Source organism: Boleophthalmus pectinirostris, unplaced genomic scaffold, assembly GCF_026225935.1.
Source record: "Boleophthalmus pectinirostris isolate CB_2022bp ecotype Guang Dong unplaced genomic scaffold, ASM2622593v1 HiC_scaffold_20, whole genome shotgun sequence".
Classification (NCBI taxonomy): Eukaryota; Metazoa; Chordata; class Actinopteri; order Gobiiformes; family Gobiidae; genus Boleophthalmus; species Boleophthalmus pectinirostris.
Window position 1 is genome coordinate 4,158,541 of NW_026571153.1, and position 18,424 is coordinate 4,176,964.

The 18,424-nt window shown below is 41.3% G+C and overlaps 1 protein-coding gene across 1 annotated transcript in view; it reads left to right on the forward strand.

Moving 5' to 3' along the window:
- Nucleotides 1-18,424, forward strand: part of LOC110173792 (mitogen-activated protein kinase kinase kinase 11) — a 180,597-nt gene that overhangs the window by 90,679 nt on the left and 71,494 nt on the right. Inside the window, 2 exon segments of the mRNA XM_055156533.1 lie at nucleotides 13,609-13,762; nucleotides 14,499-14,525. Of these exon segments, the coding sequence (XP_055012508.1) occupies nucleotides 13,609-13,762; nucleotides 14,499-14,525 (181 nt within the window).

Consider the following 18,424-nt stretch of genomic DNA (forward strand, 5'->3'; position numbering starts at 1 on the left):
TTCTCTCTCTCTGTACATGTTGGATCTGTCTTGTTAAACTCTTTCTCTCTCATAAAAGTCCTGTTTTTCCTCTAGTCTTTTTTTTTTTTTCTCTCTCTTTTTTCTCTCTCTCTCTCGCTGCAGTTTTAATCTGGAGCATGAAACCTCCACACAAACACTTTCAGATCAAACCGGGTCACGTTCAGCTCAAACAGCACAAACAGGGTCATGTCCTGGTCCTGGTCCTGGTCCTGGTCCTGGTCCTGGTCTTGGTCCTGGTCTTTGGTCTCGAGACGCTTTCTTTATGGTCTCGGTTTTGTCTCGGACTCGACCGCGTTTGGACTCGGACTCGTCACAGACTCGAGGTCCGACTCCAGTCAGGAACTTGAAAAAACAGATTTAAAAACTCTAACCCACTTTCTTCAGTTTTGTGTAAAGTGTCAGAGGAAGTTCTTTGTTTCTTTGTTTCAGTGCAGGACAGTTTGCTTGGTTTATTTTAAGATTAACTTTAATCTGATCAAATGGAGATAAAATTATAAAAAAAAAAAAAAACATTGATATATTTGTGCCAAAATAACTGTAAAATACAAATAAATGTTGAAAATGACAAATATGGTCTCGATTTGGTCTCGGTCTTGTCTCAGTTTCGATCTTTAAAAGCCTTGGTCTTGTCTCGGTCTTGTCTTGGTCTTGACCCTCGGAAGTCTCGGTCTTGTTTCGGTCTTGACCCTCACAGGTCTTGATCTTGTCTCAGTCTTGACTTTTAAAAGTCTTGGTCTTGTCTCAGTCTCGACCCTCAGAGGTCTCAGTCTTGTCCTGGTCTTGAGACACTGTGGTCTCAGTCTTGTCGGTCTTAGCTTTTAAAAGTCTCGGTCTTGTCTCAGTCTCGACCTTTAACAGACTCGGTCTTGGCTCGCTGTCAACCCTCTGAGGTCTCAGTCTTGTCTCGGTCTCGACCTGTAAAAGTCTCGGTCTTGTCTTGGTCTCGACCCTTGGAGGTCTTGGTCTTGTCTCGGTCTCGACCCTCGGAGGTCTCGGTCTTGTCTCGGTCTCGACCTGTAAAAGTCTCGGTCTTGTCTTGGTCTCGACCCTTGGAGGTCTTGGTCTTGTATTGATCTCAACCCTTGGAGGTCTTGGTCTTGTCTCGGTCTCAACCCTCGGAGGTCTCAGTCTTGTCTCGGTCTCGACCTGTAAAAGTCTCGGTCTTGTCTTGGTCTCGACCCTCGGAGGTCTTGGTCTTGTCTCGGTCTCGACCCTTGGAGGTCTCGGTCTTGTCTCGGTCTCGACCTTCAGAGGTCTTGGTCTTGTCTCGGTCTCGACCCTCGGAGGTCTCAGTCTTGTCTCGGTCTCGACCCTTGGAGGTCTCGGTCTTGTCTCGGTCTCGACCCTTGGAGGTCTTGGTCTTGTCTCGGTCTCGACCCTCGGAGGTCTTGGTCTTGTCTCGGTCTCGACCCTCGGAGGTCTCGGTCTTGTCTGGGTCTCGACCTTCAGAGGTCTTGGCCTTGTCTCGGTCTCGACCCTCAAAGGTTTCGGTCTTGGCTTGCTGTCAACCCTCTGAGGTCTCGGTCTATTCTCGGTCTTGATCCTCTGAGGTCTCAGTCTTATCTCAGTCTCAGCCTTTAAAAGTCTTGGTCTTGTCTCGTCTCGACCTTTAAAAGTCTTGGTCTTGTCTCGGTCTCAACCCTCAGAGGTTTTGGTCTTGACCTGGTCTTGGGACACCATGATCTTAGTCTTGTCTTGGTTTCGACCTTAAAAAGTCTTGTTCTTGTCTCGGTCTCGACCCTCAGAGGTCTTGGACTGGTCTTGGACTGGTCTTGGACTGGTCTTGGACTGGACTGGTCTTGGTCTCGATTAGTGCGCCCTGGACTACAACACTTGTATTAAACGTGTGTGAATGAAACAAAACACAACTCCAGGTCTGTTTGCGACCAGGAAATCATCAAAAAACAGCATTTGTTGTCCCATTTAAGCTGCGTCTGTCTCATTTTCATCTCGTTTTGCGTTTTCTCCGTGACCTCAGTCGACCCTCGGCGTCTGTGGCTCGTCCTGGTGCGGCGCTGGTATCGTGTGCACTTGTGTCTGTTTGTGCAGCGCTGTTGTTGTGGAAGGAGGAAGGAGGAAGGAGGAAGAAGCACAGAGCGAGGAGAGGGGGAAAATGGGAACGTGTGCGTCACCTCCGGAGCTGGAAGTGGAGGTGACTGACCGAAATATGTTTTTACAGTGAAAATACACGATACGTACAACAGACTTTTGGTTCTTCAACAGACAGAGAGTCAAGAAAGAAAACATTAGAGTGGATTTCTGTGTCAAAGACGTACAAGTATTGTCCACATTCTCCAACTTTTTCTTACTTAAAGGTTCTATAATACGAGTTTTAAGTCATGTTACAGTGACCACGTTTACATGTTTTTAACCCTCTAGGCCACAGGTGTCAAACATACGGCCCGGGGGCCAGATCCGGCCCTCCAAGACCTTTAATCTGGTCCTCGGCTGATTTTCTACTAAAATATTTTAATTATATTTTCTATTAAAATCTTGTTAATTTTCTGTGGTGTTTATCACAGCAGCGTCTCCAGCGTCTCTGTACGTGGCCCCTCCCACCAGAGCAGCACAAATGAAGACTTGTCTCTTTCCAAACGCTCTTAAAGGACGATCGTTTTGACTGTTGACCGTGACACCCTCATCAGAAAAATGTCCAACATGAGAAAAGTGGAGCCGAGTGCAGGATTTTACAACAAAAAGGACTTATTCCTGTTTACAGACAAGTTCATGTTAAAACTTTGTGTTGAAATTGTATTTTTCTTAAAATTTCAGGTTGTTCATAATAATAATATTTTCTAAAAGAAAGAGTTCATCAATTAAAAAAGATTTCTGTAATAGATTTGTGTTTCTCTGCACAAATATTTGAACTTATTGTTATTTTTGGGGTTTATATGACATGAGTTTTCTGATCCGGCCCCTTTGGGATCAAAGTCGGTTGGATACGACCCCCGGACCAAAATGAGTTTGACACCGCTGCTCTAGGCATTAAAAACAGCTACATTTACCTTTTTCTTTTGGAATAGTTTGGCAATTCCAGGGCTGAAATTGTCCAAAAGATGGTGAGAATAAACCCCAGATTTTATGAATGAGAAGTAAAACAAATCACTTTCCTTATATATAAAATCATAGCTACAAATGTAAATTTTCTTCTAATTCTGTTTACGTTTTCTCCTGAATATTGGGAGAAGCACAGAGCACAGTCAGAGACGAGCGTAATAACAGAAACAATACAGGAGTTGATGATTCAGACGCTCTGCCCTGAGGACGACTGTCAACAGCTCCTCAAGCAGAACATCTGTTTGTACGTTTGTGCTTCCAGGAAGATTGGAAATCCTGTTTACTCTTGTGGTGATTGTTGTGATGTTTTGGCAAGAGGATTGGCAAAAATATCGAAAATCTGATTCTAATCGATACTGAAACTGATATCAAAACTACCGTAGATACTCACTGGGACAAGAATCGATACTGAAAATGATTTAGAATGATCTTGAGATGATCAGTGGTGGAAGAAGTACTCAGTTTTCTTAAGTAATAGTGCAGAAATCAATACGCAAGTAAAAGTATCACATGAAAAAAATCAACATACTTTTGCTGAAGTATTAAAGTACCGGTTTAAAAATGTACTTATAGGGTAAAAAGTGAAAGTATTTGCACAGTTTTTGAGATCTGTAAAGCTTCAAATGTAATGATTTTGATACAAGTTTGTGCTGTTGTACATTATTTTTTTGCTCAAACTATGATCATGTTCAAATTAACCCCTCAGACTTTCCAGCAGATCTCAGACTATAATAAAAATACTTTTACTTTTCTGTCCTGTTAAAAAATGTAGTGGAGTAGAAAGTACAGATACCTGCTTTCAAATGTTTTAAAAGTAGGAATTATGTATTTACTGTATCTGTTTAGTGTAACAGTGCATGTATTCGCGCAAAACTGTTTCGGTACGGGACATGTGCAAAAGTGAATTTACGCAATTTGTGTGTGTTTACATTCGGTTGTGGAGCTACACGGAGGCTCGGCTCTTTAATGTTCACGAGGGAACTTGTCCGTGATTGGGGTGGAAGTACGCAAGCCGAGAGGGGTCACAACAAACGCAAACGCCGCAACAAATGCAAACGCCACAACACAAACGCAAACGCCGCAACACATTAAAAAGCCACAACACAACAAAAAGCCACAAAACACCAAAAAAAAAACCCCACAAAGGAAGTGACCGCGGGACTCTATTTTAACGCAAACGCCGCAACAAATGCAAAATGCCACAACACAAACGCAAATGCCGCAACACATTAAAAAGCCACAACACATTAAAAAGCCACAACACACATTAAAAAGCCACAACACAAAAAAAGCACAACGAAGTGACCGCGGGACTCTATTTTCCGACGGACCGATCAAGCGGCAAGTGAAGAAGAAGAACTACAACGTGAAACGAATAAACAGTAAATTACTTTTACTTACGTTTCCAACTTCTCCGTTCCTTTACTTTTCACGTTGTAGTTCTTCTTCTTCACTTGCCGCTTGATCGGTCCGTCGGAAAATAGAGTCCCGCGGTCACTTCCGTTGTGGCTTTTTTGGTTTTGTGTTTTAATTGCCGGCATTTGTTTGTGGCGTTTGTATTTGTTGCGCGTTTGCATTAAAATAGAGTCCCGCGTCATTCCGTTGTGGCTTTTTTTTGGTGTGTTGTGGCTTTTTAAAAGTGTTGTGGGCATTTGCGTTTGTGTTGTGGCGTTTATTTTAATGTAAATGCCGCAACAAATGCAGGGGTCCCGCCGTCATTTCTTGTGGCTTGTTAATGTGTTTGTGGCTTTTTAATGTATTGCGGCATTTGTGTTGTGGCGTTTGCATTTGTTGCGGCATTTGCATTAAAATAGAGTCCCGCGGTCATTTCCATTGTGGCTTTTTTTTGGTGTGTTGTGGCTTTTTAAAGTGTTGTGGCATTTGCGTTTGTGTTGTGGCGTTTATTTTAATGTAAATGCCACAACAAATACAGAGTCCCGCCGTCACTTCCGTTGTGGCTTTTTTTTGGTGTGTTGTGGCTTTTTAAAGTGTTGTGGCATTTGCGTTTGTGTTGTGGCGTTTATTTTAATGTAAATGCCGCAACAAATACAGAGTCCCGCCTTCACTTCCGTTGTGGCTTTTTAATGTGTTGTGGCTTTTTAATGTATTGCGGCATTTGTGTTGTGGCGTTTGCATTTGTTGCGGCGTTTGCATTAAAATAGAGTCCCGCGGTCATTTCCATTGTGGCTTTTTTTTGGTGTGTTGTGGCTTTTTAAAGTGTTGTGGCATTTGCGTTTGTGTTGTGGCGTTTATTTTAATGTAAATGCCGCAACAAATACAGAGTCCCGCCGTCACTTCCGTTGTGGCTTGTTAATGTGTTGTGGCTTTTTAATGTATTGCGGCATTTGTGTTGTGGCGTTTGCATTTGTTGCGGCGTTTGCATTAAAATAGAGTCGCGCGGTCATTTCTGTTGTGGCTTTTTTCGGTTTGTTGCGGCTTTTTGTCGTGCCGTCGCATTTGTATTTGTTTGCGTTTGTTGTGACCCCTCTCGAATTCCGTATGGAAGCGTTTCCCGCAGCGCTTTATAGTTAGGGCAGCCACCTCGACAACACTTGCCCCCCGCCTTGACTCCGTCCCTCCGAACCACGTGAATCCTCGCAAAACTACGATCGTCGCGCCAAGTTGATTTTTCTGTCCAAAAATCTGAAGATTGAGTAAAACTTCATGCTGGAATTGTTAGTGCTGCATTTTACTTTAAAAAAAATGTTGTTTACTGTTTACAAGGAATTTTAGTTTTTATAATATTTCATCCATGTGTTGCTTATTTGAGAATATTTTATTTAACTTATTAGTTTTACCAAGCAGCACTTTGCATTATTTTATTTTCCTGTTTGTATAAAGTTAAAACAAATTGTTGGTTTAATAAAAACACAAACGGTTTTGTGTTTTGTTCCTAAACTGAACTGAAAATGAACCGAACCATGACCTCAAAACCCGAAGTACTTACCGAAGCCGTGATTTTTGTGTAATTAAAAGATTTTAAAAAAGGTAAAAGTAAAAAATATCCACCTTAAAGTACAGATACCTCAAATAAAATACTTTTCTACTTTCACTTAGTTATAGTTCGTTTTGGTTTTGTACACTTTCAGCCAATCGTGTCAAACTTACTCCTTGTTCCTGAGCGTCCTAATTACCTCTGCCAAGGAGGTTATGTTTTTGCCAGCGTTTGTCTGTTTATTTGTTTGTTTGTTTGTTTGTTTGTTTGTTTGTCTGTTTGTTTGTCTGTTTGTCTGTTTAGCAACATAACTCAAAAAGTTATGGACCGATTTTGATGAAATTTTCAGGATTTGTTGGAAATGTGAAAAGGAAGAACTGATTTCATTTTGGGGGTGATCCGGAAGAAATCCTGGATTCTGGATCACTTTGAAATTTTAGTTAACATTGTGGTAAATGGGGCCAAAAATTTTTTTGTTTCTCAATATCTCGGTTAATTATTGACCAAACCCCATGAAATTGGACTCAGGGATGGACAATGGGATCCTCTTTCATATTCCAAAGGCTGATCCGGATCTGATCCAGAAGACAGATTTTATCGCAATTTATATCAAAAATGGGTTTAGTCCTTGGCGGAGGTCTGCGCTCTCTGACTGCTTTTCTAGTTCGTTTTGGTTTTGTAGAACTTTCAGCCAATCGTGTCAAACTTATTCCTCGTTCCTGAGCGTCCTAATTATTTATACGTAACGACTAGCATGCTAAACACACACTTCCTCGTTCTCTAAAAAAAAAAACAATCCGCTTTCCAATTAGCCGCAGCGGACTCACCGTGACCCGACTCTGACCTGAGCTTCCCGTCGTCTGTGTACCTGTGTTTTTGTGCGTGTTTGTGCGGCGGCGGCGGCGTGGAGCGGGTTAAAAACCGTTCACTGCAGTTTCTCTCTGTCTGCAGCTCGTGTGTTTGGGCCTTGGGCTGTTTGGGACATTTATTATCGTCTGTCTGCCTCTGCTGGGAGTAAGTTCAGAACAAACTTTGTGATGGACATGTAATAAAGTCTGGAAAACTCAAAAACAAGCGAGGAGACGTCTTCACTGTTCACCACTCGGAGCGTGTGTGTGTGTTGTGTGCGTTTGTGTCAAAGTCGTGGTTGTAAAATTGATGACGGCGATGTGGTTTTCCACCGGTCTATTTCTCGTTCAGAGGATTTATTTGTTTTGTTGATCAATTTGTAGATGGAGGAGTAATTGTTTTATTTAGATTGTAAGGATTTCTACGCGACGAGAGCAGAAAAGAGACGAGAGCGAGTTGGAAATTTGGTATTTTTGGTGTAAATACTTTGATTCTTAATGCTTTTTTTTGCATAAATTATTGTTTTTGTATGACCCAAACTGTAATAACAAGGTGTAGTTTTGAAATCTGTTGTCACGACGTCTTTTTAGTTGAATAATTGATCTGCAGGACGTGTTTTTTCTTTAGAATTAAAATTTAAGATTTTTTTACTACAGGTCTATAAAAGATCTAATATTTGGTTTTAAATGGTGAATTACTGTGGTCCTAAACTCGTGGATTGTGGACGATGAGGCTGAAGTGGTTTTCAGCAGAAAGGATGTTTTGGAAATTCTATTCTGTGATGTTTTTTTGCTGACGTGTTGTGACTCGAGGTGCATTAACATTATGCGAGTATTTGTAGATGTAGAAACATGACGATTCTCAAACAGGGTCTAGAGTCTAGAGTGTGCAAAACATTTTATAGTTTAATGTGATGATACAGTATCGATATCGTGGACTGATGCATCACCAAGAGTATTTTTTGGTGTATTTTACTAAATGATTTTGTTACAGCTACAGTTTTGTTGCTTGTTCAGAGGAAGGAAACTCGTTTCTGTGACACATTTGACATTTTCACTGTTTTGATGATTAAAATGTTTGTGTTTCATTTGAACTTTGGACAAGAAGTGGTTTAACAAAGACTTTTAGTGTCACAGACATGATTTAGACTTTATTTTTTATTGAATCGATTTGAAATATATCGTATCGAACTGAAAGTGCACAGTAACGAGATATATATCGTATCGGCAGCTTCTTAATGAACACCGGGGACAGAGCCTAAGAACAAAAAATTCCTAAAAAAAAAAAAATGATACTGAGTGTCCTACGCAAAATTTTTTCTTCATTTTGAAAGCCCACTGCTACTAGCATACAAAGTACACGCAGGGTCCACACCGGAATGTTCACTATCACTGCAATCACTGTCGCTTGAACAGAATCTTTCCAGGCTTGAATTGTTTCATATCTTGCTTGCTAATGTGCAAAGGTCTCCTCAGAGAGGGACACCACTCACTGACTAACAAAAACAACAGATCTGGACAACATCACCCGGCGATAGTGTTGGAATGATACCAGCGCTAGTCTAGAGCCACATACTGAGGTTCCTCCAAAATGTTTGAAAGCTGCGTTCCAAACTGTGGAATATTCCAGGCAAGTGAGAACATCTCCATGGAAACAGGGCGGTGGTGGACTCTCCTCAGGAAACATTACTCACTGAACCAAACACAGATCCACAAGGGATCAATAAATATTTGGACACAGTAGCTCACACATCACTGTGTAATTAGTAAGTTCATTTTATTTATATAGCACTTTTCACAGACATTTGTCACAAAGAAGCTTTACAGATCATTATTCAGTCACTCCAGACTCGGTGGTGGTAAGTTAATATTGTTGCCACAGCTGCCCTGGGGCAGACTGACTGAAGCGCTGCTGTCAGTCTGGGCCATCGGTCCCTCCAACCACCACCATCACTCACACACACACATACACACACACACCACTTTCATACTAGACAGTGTGGGTGAAGTGTCTTGCCTAAGGACACAACAGTAATAATACAGTATAATAATATGACTAGACTCAAATAAAATCATGTTTTTACATTATGAGTGTTTTTATAGCACCAGAAAACAGACAGTTGTGCGTCTGTACTGTAAGTGAGCTTGCAGCTCCACAAACCTGACTTGTATTTGTCCTAGAGGATGGCCTCCTGCTGCTTGTTTCCATGGAAACGTTGTCCCTTTGACTATATATTGATTCATATTCCACATTATGGCATAAACGTATCTCTGTCCGTTGAGAATGTTCCTCAGTATGGTTTTAATTTTCTATTTTATTTTATTATATAAAGACGTCCTTATTTACTCAGGACAGTCCCAGTTTTTTTCTTTTTTTTTTTGACTATGTTAATGTGTGCACTATGTCCCCATGACAACCGCTGAAGATTCCTCCACACACATACATACACAGAAATCACAATTCGTTTAGACAAATCTGTTTTTTCTCTTTTTTTTTTTGTATTTTTCCTGGTTTATTAAATATATAATTTTTGCCCTTGAGCATTTATTATTTTATTTTTTTTAAACTATGTTTAAGTGTGCATTGCATCCCCATGGTAACCGCTGAATATTCTGCCATACACATACATACACATAAATTCCAAGTCGTTTATACAAATTTGTCTTTATATATATATTTTTTCCTTTTTTTTTTTTGAGACAATGTTTAAATGTGGATTATGTCCCCATGACAACCGCTGAAGATTCCTCCACACACATACATACACAGAAATCATAATTCGTTTAGACAAATCTGTTTTTTCTCTTTTTTTGTATTTTTCCTGTTTATTAAATATATAATTTTTTGCCCTTGAGCATTTATTTTTTTATTTTTTTATTTTATTTTATTTTTTTTCTATGTTTAGTGTGCATTTGCTTGGTAACCGTGAATGTTTCGTTTAAGTGGTGGTATTTTTCCTGTTTATTAAATATATAATTTTTTGCCCTTGAGCATTTATTTTTTTTATTTTATTTTATTTTATTTTTTTACTATGTTTAAGTATGCATTGCGTCCCCATGGTAACCGCCGAACATTCCTCCGTGCACATACATACACAAACAAATTACATTACAAATCCATACAAATTTGTCAGTATAATTTTTTTTTTTCCACATTTTTTTTTTTTTTTTTTTCTCTAGTCAGTCCACACACAAAACAGACAAAAAGCTCTTGTTGCACATTCCTTTCTGACGTCAAACGCGCTGCCCCCGGGCACGAGACCTCGACCCAGACACGAGGAATCCGACCCACAACTTCCAAGGTGTATGTGAGTATAAAAAAACGTAAACATGGCAGAAATAGACCCATTGTTGCGTCTGTCGCTGCCGGCGTCGTCCGATTCGGCGCGGTGTCGGGGGGCAGGGAGGTCAGGGACGGACGCCGCGACGGGACGAGGTCATGTGATCCGGAGTCACGAGGCCCCGCCCACTTCCCGGTTCAGCGCGCGGGGAAGGAGGTGACATAACAACAGGGGAATGGCATTTTGTGTCGGCGATTTATTGGATTATCGCAGTTGATTTGGTCTGGAGGAAGAATTTAAAAACCAAAAATACACGACAAACTCTTTTATTTGTATTTTTTGTGTTTGTTTGTTTCATTCCTAAAGTTTAAAAAGACATTAACAGTGTCATAACATTAAACATACAAGAAAATAATGAAAAGGAGCAGAAAAAAGAGAAATATTGTGTTTTCCGCCCTCTTAAAATTACGCAAATTTGACTCTTGTGGAGTTTTTAGTCGTGTTCTGTTCAAAAATGCTCAAAAACGTTGCCAGCTGGACTTTGTTTGTTTCATTCACACATGTTTGATCTACATCTCCAAAGCTGAAAATGCTCTGTTCCACGTTGTGATGTCACAAAGCTGTAGTTTGCAAATGTTACCTTTTAGTTTTAATTCTGTAGAGTAATTGTAGTTGTAGTTGTTATTATTGTACTTGTTGTAGTAGTTATAGTTGTAATAGTTGTAGTAGAAATAGTAGTTGTAATTGTAGTGGTATAGTAGTAGTAATAGGTAGTAGTAGGGTAGTAGTAGTAGTGGTATAGAGGTAAGTAGTAGTAGTAGTAGTAGTGGTAGTGTGTGTGTAGTAGTAAGTGTGTTTAGTAGTAGTAGTGATAGTTGAGTAGTTAGTAGTAGTTGTAGTTGAGTCGTGTAGTTGGTCGTGTGTAGTGTAGTATGTAGTAGTAGTAGGTATAGTTGGTTGTAGTAGTTGTAGTTGTATAGTAGTTGTAGTAGTTTGTAGAGTAGTTTTGTTAGTTGTTGTAGTTAGGTTGTAGTTTGTAGGTTGTAGTATTGTAGTTAGTTTTGTTAGTGCGGTAGTGTAGTTGTAGTAGTTGTAGGTAGTAGTAGTTGTAGAGTGTTGTAGTTGTAGTAGTTGTTGTAGTAGTTGTAGTATTGTTGTAGTAGTTGTAGTAGTTGTTGTATTTGTTAGTAGTAGTTGTTGTTAGTTTGTTTGTCGTTGTAGTAGTAGGTAGTTGTAGTTGTTAGTAGTTGTTTGTAGTAGTTGTGCAGCAGTGCAGCATTGTAGTAGTTAGTAGTAAGTAGTTGTATAGTAGTTAGTAGGTAGTAGTAGTTGTATCTTTGTACACACTGGGTCACCTTAAGAAAATAAAAATGAAAGTTTATTCGTTCAAAAAACGTCTTGATCATGAATTTACACAACCTCATGTTGAATAGAAAATACAAACATTGTTTTATGATTACAAAATAGTTGGTATTTTCTCGCTATATAAAATAAATAAATGAAGAAGTATATTAAAATCACAATACAAACAAATCAAAACATAAATAATCCTCATAAAATTAAAAAGAGACATTAAATTAGAGAGAAAACACTCAAAAATGTGAAAAACTAAATCGTATCTGAAGAAGCGGTGCAAGAAAAACAAACGTTCAAATCATTTCGTAATATTCATTTCGGCTTTTGTCACTCACAGCGGCAAACAAAACTCTTACTCGAGTAAAAGTACTTGAGTAAGTGTAAGCAGTACCACCAGCGTACGTCTGAATCGATAATTCTTGGGATAAACTGGAGACTGTCCCGTGCCGCGTTGATTCTGTTTCGTCATAATTGAGTTTGTTTGGACGAGAGCACGCGTGTTTTCTCTCACTTCCTCTTTTGTTTTTGTTATTTTTACATTTCAAGGGTCAAAAAAACAGTTCTTCACATGCTCGTTCTTGTGAAACCTTCGACACGCGTTGGTCATTCGACAGTCAGGGCTCGAACTCATGTCGGAGTTTCACAATAAAACTAAAGAGACACAAAAATTCCACTGGATTTGAGATTGTAGAGGAAAAAGTTACACAGTGTAGCTTTAACGTTTTAGGGATGTAACCATAATCGAAATATCGTGAAATCGCAGTGTTGGAGCGTCAAAAAATAGGCTTAAAAAAATATCTCAGAATCACGGACTGATGTTAATTATATTATTATTAAATAATACCAAATGTTCTGTTCACTTCCTGTTCAATCCCAGGTTTGATCCTGATTCAGTCCTGGTTTAGTTCTTGTTCAGTCCTGGTTTAATTCTGGCTCAGACCTGGTTTAGTCCTGGTATAGTCTTGTTTGTCTTTTTGTCTTGTTTGTCCTGGTTTAGTCCTTGTTTAGTCCTTGTTTAGTCCTGTTTAGTCTGATTTAGTCTGGGTTCAGTTCTGGTTAGACCTGGTTTAGATCTGTTATCCCATTTAGTCTGGTTCAGTTCTGGTCAGTCCCTGTTTCCGTCCCGGTTTGACCTGGTTCAGTTCTGGTTTAGACCTATTTAGACTGGTTAGTCCTGGTTCAGTCCCTGTTCATCCTCATTAGTCAAGGTTAGCCTTGTTTAGACCTGGTTAGTCTGGTTCAGTTCTGGTTTAATCCTGGTTTGAGCCTTGTTTATGAGCTTGTTTAGACCTATTTTAATCCTGGTTCAGTCCTGGTTTAGTCCTGGTTTAGCGCTTGATTAGTCATGGTTTAGACCTGGTCCAGTCCTGGTTTTAGTTTGGTCAGTTCTGGTTTAGTCCTGGTACAGTCGTGGTTCAGTCCCGGTTTAACCCCTTTTTAGTCCCGGTCAGTCCTGGTTAGACCTGGTTTTGTCCTGGTTCAGTCCTGGTTTGTCTTCCTGGTTCAGCCTGGTTTAGACCTGGTTCAGTCCTGGTTTAGTCCCGGTTTAGACCTGGTTAGTCCTGGTTCAGTTCTGGTTTAGACCTGGTTTAGCGCTTGATTAGTTCGGTTTAGACCTGTTTAGTCCTGGTTCAGACTGGTAGACCTGTTAGACCGCTTTAGTCCTGATTTAGACCTGGATTAGACTGGATTAGACCTTTTAGTCCTGGTTGACTGTTAGCCTGGTTCAGTCCTGGTAGACCTGGTTTAGACCTGTTTAGTCCTGATTTAGACCTGGATTAGACTTGTAAGTCCTGGATTAGACCTGGTTCTGTCTGTTTAGACCTGGTTTAGACCTGGTTTAGTCCTGGTTAGTCCGATTTAGACCTGGATTAGAACCTTGTTATCCTGTTAGACCTGGTTTCCTGGTTCAGTCTGGTTCAGTCTGTTCAGTCCTTCAGTTCCTGGTTCAGTCTTGTACCCCACTTAAAAAATCCCCACTACACCATTCTACCTTTACATTGTACTTCTACTTAAGTAATACTACTCTGAAGTACCAGTATTTGTATTTGAGTATATTTTTGACGTCTGATAATAATTATTTTCTTTGTTCTTCTTTGTTTCCCCTCAGTCCTGCTCGCTCAGCCCATCGAGAACGAATGTATGGAGGGTCTGACACTGAAAATCACCGACTTCGGCCTCGCCCGCGAATGGCACAAAACCACCAAGATGAGCACAGCCGGGACCTACGCCTGGATGGCCCCCGAGGTCATCAAGGCCTCCACCTTCTCCAACCGGACGTCTGCAGGGAGGAAGCAAGACTAAAACCAGGTCTAAACCAGGTCTAAACCAGGTCTAAAAACCAGGTCTAAAACCAACGGACTAAACCAGGATTAAACCAGACTATCAAGGCCCCACTTCTCAAGTAGGCAGCGACATCGCGAGGAGAGGAGAGATACGGTTCCAAAACGAGTTAAACCAGGACTAAACAGTCTAAACCAGGTCTAAACCAGGACTAAACCAGGTCTAAAACCAGGACTAACCAGGACCTAAACCAGGTCTAAATCAGGATGGCCCCGAGGTCATCAAGGCCTCCACCTTCTCCAGGGCAAGCGCGTCTGGAGGTGAGGACAGTACGGTCTAAAACCAGGTCTAAAACAGGTCTAAACGAGGACTAAACAGGTCTAACGAGACTAAACCCGAGACTAAACCAGGAAACCTGGATGGCCCCCGAGGATCATCGACCTTCGCAAGGGGCAACGCGTCTGGAGGTGAGGACAGATACGGTCGAAAACCACGCTAAACTAGGTCTTCCAGGTCTAAACCAGGTCTAAACCAGGACTAAACCAGGACTAAACACACGGACGGCCCCCGAGGTCATCAAGGCCTCACCTTCTCCAAGGGCAGCGACGTCGGAGTGAGACAGATACGGTCTAAACCAGGGGTCTAAAGCAGGACTAAACCAGGACTAACCAGATAACGAGAGCTAAACCGGATGGCCCCCCGAGTCCAAGGCCTCACCTTCTCCAAGGGCAGCGACGTCTGGAGGTGAGGACAGATACGGTCTAAACCAGGTCTAAACCAGCTCTAAAAACCAGGACTAAACCAGGACTCATAATACCTGGATGGCTATCATCAAGGCTCCACCTTTGAGGGCGACGTCTGCAGGTGAACAGATACGGTCTTAAGACCAGGTCTAAAACCAGGTCTTAACCAGGCTAACCAGGTCTACCAGGATGCCCCGAGGTCATCAAGGCCTCACCTCTCCAAGGGCAGCGACGTCTGAGGTGAGGAAGATACGGCTCTAAAACAGGTCTAACCAGGTCTAACCAGGTCTAAAACCAGTCTAACCAGGACTAAACCAGGTCTAACCAGGACTAAACCAGGTCAAACCAGGACTAAGAGGATGGCCCCGAGGCGTTCTCCAGGGCAGCGACGTCTGGGGGAGGACATACGGTCTAAACCAGGTCTAAACCAGGTCTTAAACAGGTCTAACACAGGTCTAACCAGCGTCCCCCACGACATCAGGAATCCACCGCTCGAGGTCGCGCGTCCACTTGAGGACAGATACGGTCTAAAACAGGTAAACCAGGTCTAAACCAGGTCTAAACTAGGAAACCAGGTCACCGCAGTTGGGATGCCCCTGAGTCCAAGGCCTCCACCGTTTCCCAGGGCAGCGACGTTGGAGTGAGGACAGATACGGTCTATAAAGGTCTAAACAGGATAAGCCAGAAACGCTAACCAGTCTAAAACCAGGTCTAAAACCAGGTCTAAACCAGGACTAAACAGGAACTAAACCAGGACTTAAACCAGGACTAAACCAGGTCTTAAACCAGGTCTAAAACCAGGTCTAAACCAGGGATAAACCAGGACTAAAACCAGTCTAAACCAGGACTAAACCAGAACCAGGTTCTAAAACCAGGTCTAAACCAGGTCTAAACCAGGACTAAAAAACCAAAAAACCAGAAACCAGGTCTAAAACCAGGAACTAAACCAGGACTAAACCAGGAAACCAGGATAAAACCAGGTTACAAACCAGACTAAACCAGACTAAAACCAGGTCTAAACTAAAACCAGGACTAAAACCAGGTCTAAACCAGCGGAAACCAGCGTCTAAACAGGACTAAACCAGGACTAAACCAGGATAAACCAGGTCTAAACCAACTAAACCAGGTCGAAAACCAGGTCTAAACCAGGACTAAACCAGGTCTAAACCAGGCTCTAAAACAGGACTAAAACCAGGACTAAGTCTAAACCAGGTAAAACCAGGTCTAAAACCAGCTAAACCAGATCTAAAAACCAGAAAATCTAAAAACCAGAGTTAAACCAGACTAAAACCAGGTCCTCTAAAACCAGGTCTAAAACTAGGACTAAAACAGGGACCTAAACCAGGTCTAACCAGGACTAAACCAGGACTAAACAGGTCTAAACCAGGTCTAAAACCAGGCTAAAAGGACTAGGACTATACCAGGTCTAAACCGGACTAAACCAGGACAAACCAGGACTAAACCAGGACTAAACCAGGTCTAAACCAACAAAACCAACTAACCTAGGTCTAAACCAGGTCTACTAAACCAGGTCTAAACCAGGACTCTAAACCAAGGTCTAAAACCTAGGACTAAAACCAGGTCTAAACCAGGTAAACCAGGTCTAAACCAGGACTAAACCAGATCTAAAACCAGGTCTAAACCAGGTCTAAACCAGGTCTAAACCAGGTCTACTAAACTAAACCAGGACTAACCAGGAACAAACCGGAAACCAGGACTAAACCAGTAAACCAGGACTAAACAGGACTAAAACAGACTAAACCAGGACTAAAAGACTAAAGCAAAACTAAACCAGTCTAAACCAGGACTAAAACTAAAACCAGGTCTAAACCAGGACTAAACCACCAGGACTAAACCAGACTAACCAGGTCTAAACCAGGACTAAACCAGGTAAACCAGACTAAACCAGGATGCCCCGATCATCAAGCCTCACCTCTCAAGGCAGCACGTAGGTGAGGACTACGGGTCTAAACAGTCTAACCAGGTCTAACCAGGTCTAAACCAGGTCTAAACCAGGCTAAACCAGTCAAACCAGGACTAAAACCAGGATGGCCGAGGTCATCAAGGCCTCCACCTTCTCCAGGCAGCGACGTCTGATGAGGACAGATACGGTCTAAAACCAGGTCTAAACCAGGACTAAACCAGTCTAAACCAGGACTAAACCCAAACTCTAAAACCAGGTTAAACCAGACTAAACCAGGACTAAACCAGGTAAAAACAGGACAAACCAGGTCTAAAACCAGGACTAAAGCAGTCTAAACCAGGACAAACAGGACTAAACCTAAACCAGGTCTAAACCAGTCTAAAACCAGGTCTAAACAGGAAACTAAACCAGGACTAAACCAGGTCTAAACCAGGACTTAAACCAGTCTAAAACCAGGACTAAAACCAGGACTAAAACCAGGTTAAACCAGGACTAAACCAGGACTAAACCAGACTAAACCAGGACTAAACCAGGTCTAAACCAGGACTAAAACCAGGACATAAAACCAGGAAACTAAACCAGGAAAAACAGGACTAAACCAGGGCTAAACCAGGGACTAAAACCAGGAGGACTTCTAAACCAGGACTAAACCAGGACTTAAACCAGGTCTAAACCAGGAGTAAAACATTAATCTAAACCAGGTCTAAAACCAGGACTAAAACCAGGACCTAAAACAGGTCTTAAACCAGGTCTAAACCAGGAAACCTAAACACTAGGACTAAAACCAGGACTAAACCAGGACTAAACCAGGACTAAACCAGGACTAAAACAGACTAAACCAGGTCTAAACCAGGACTATTTTTGTCTCTGTTTTTTTTTTAAATGTTAATTACTTAATTTTTTTTTTTTTAATAATACGTTTTACATTCTGTAAAAATTTGAGTTTATTTCAACAAAAATCTACTAAATTATTGACCTGCGGAATAATGTCAAATATTTTAGGACACTTTGTACTTTTTACGGCGTTAATGATTTGAAAACAAAAACAAATCACCTGAGAAAACAAAACACATAAAGTTACTCGTTACTGAAAAATCGAGTCTTTTGAGTATTTAACGTGTGCGTATCGGAGTCGATTAGACGAGTGCGAGCGGCGGATGAAGGGCGGCGCGCGGAGACGGGGCGGTGATGGATGTCAGGGCGACCGCAGCGCGTGATGTGTTCAAAGCCCTCTGTGTGTGTGGGACGTTTGAGCAGCACACTGTCCCATTGTTCGAGCTCAGACGGAACAGAACAGAGCAGGTCTCATGTTCACAGCTGGACGACGACGTTCTGCTTTTTTGGTGAAGAACTAGAAAAGTCTCATGTGTTTATCTACTGCCTGGGAAAAAAAATCCAAACTATTTGAATTCAAACTTTTTTCCACAGCGCTCACACTTGACATTTTTAGTTTTAGTTTAATTTTTCTACATTTTGTGCACTTTTTAAAACCTGTTATTGACAAGAGGCTGTGGTTTCAATTAGAGACGATAAAAAAGAAAGTTCAGGGCAAACTGGTCCTGGTTCAATCCTGGTAGTAGTAGTAGTAGTAGTAGTAGTTGTAGTAGTTTGTACTTATAGTTGTAGTAGTGTAGTAGTTAGTAGTAGGTAGTAGTAGCTTAGTTGTAGTTGTAGTAGTATTGTACTTGTACTTGTGTAGTTGTAGTTATGTTGTAGTAGTTGTATAGTGTGTAGTAGTTGTAGTAGTAGTAGTTGTAGTTTGTATAGTTGTAGTACTTAGTAGTTGTATAGTGTGTCAGTAGTTGTAGTAGTTGTAGTAGTTGTAGTAGTAGTTGTAGTAGTTGTAGTAGTTGTAGTTGTAGTGTAGTAGTAGTAGTTGTAGTAGTAGTACTTGTTGTAGTAGTTGTAGTAGTTTGTAGTAGTTAGTTGTACTAGTAGTAGTTAGTAGTAGTAGTAGTAGTTGTAGTAGTAGTTGT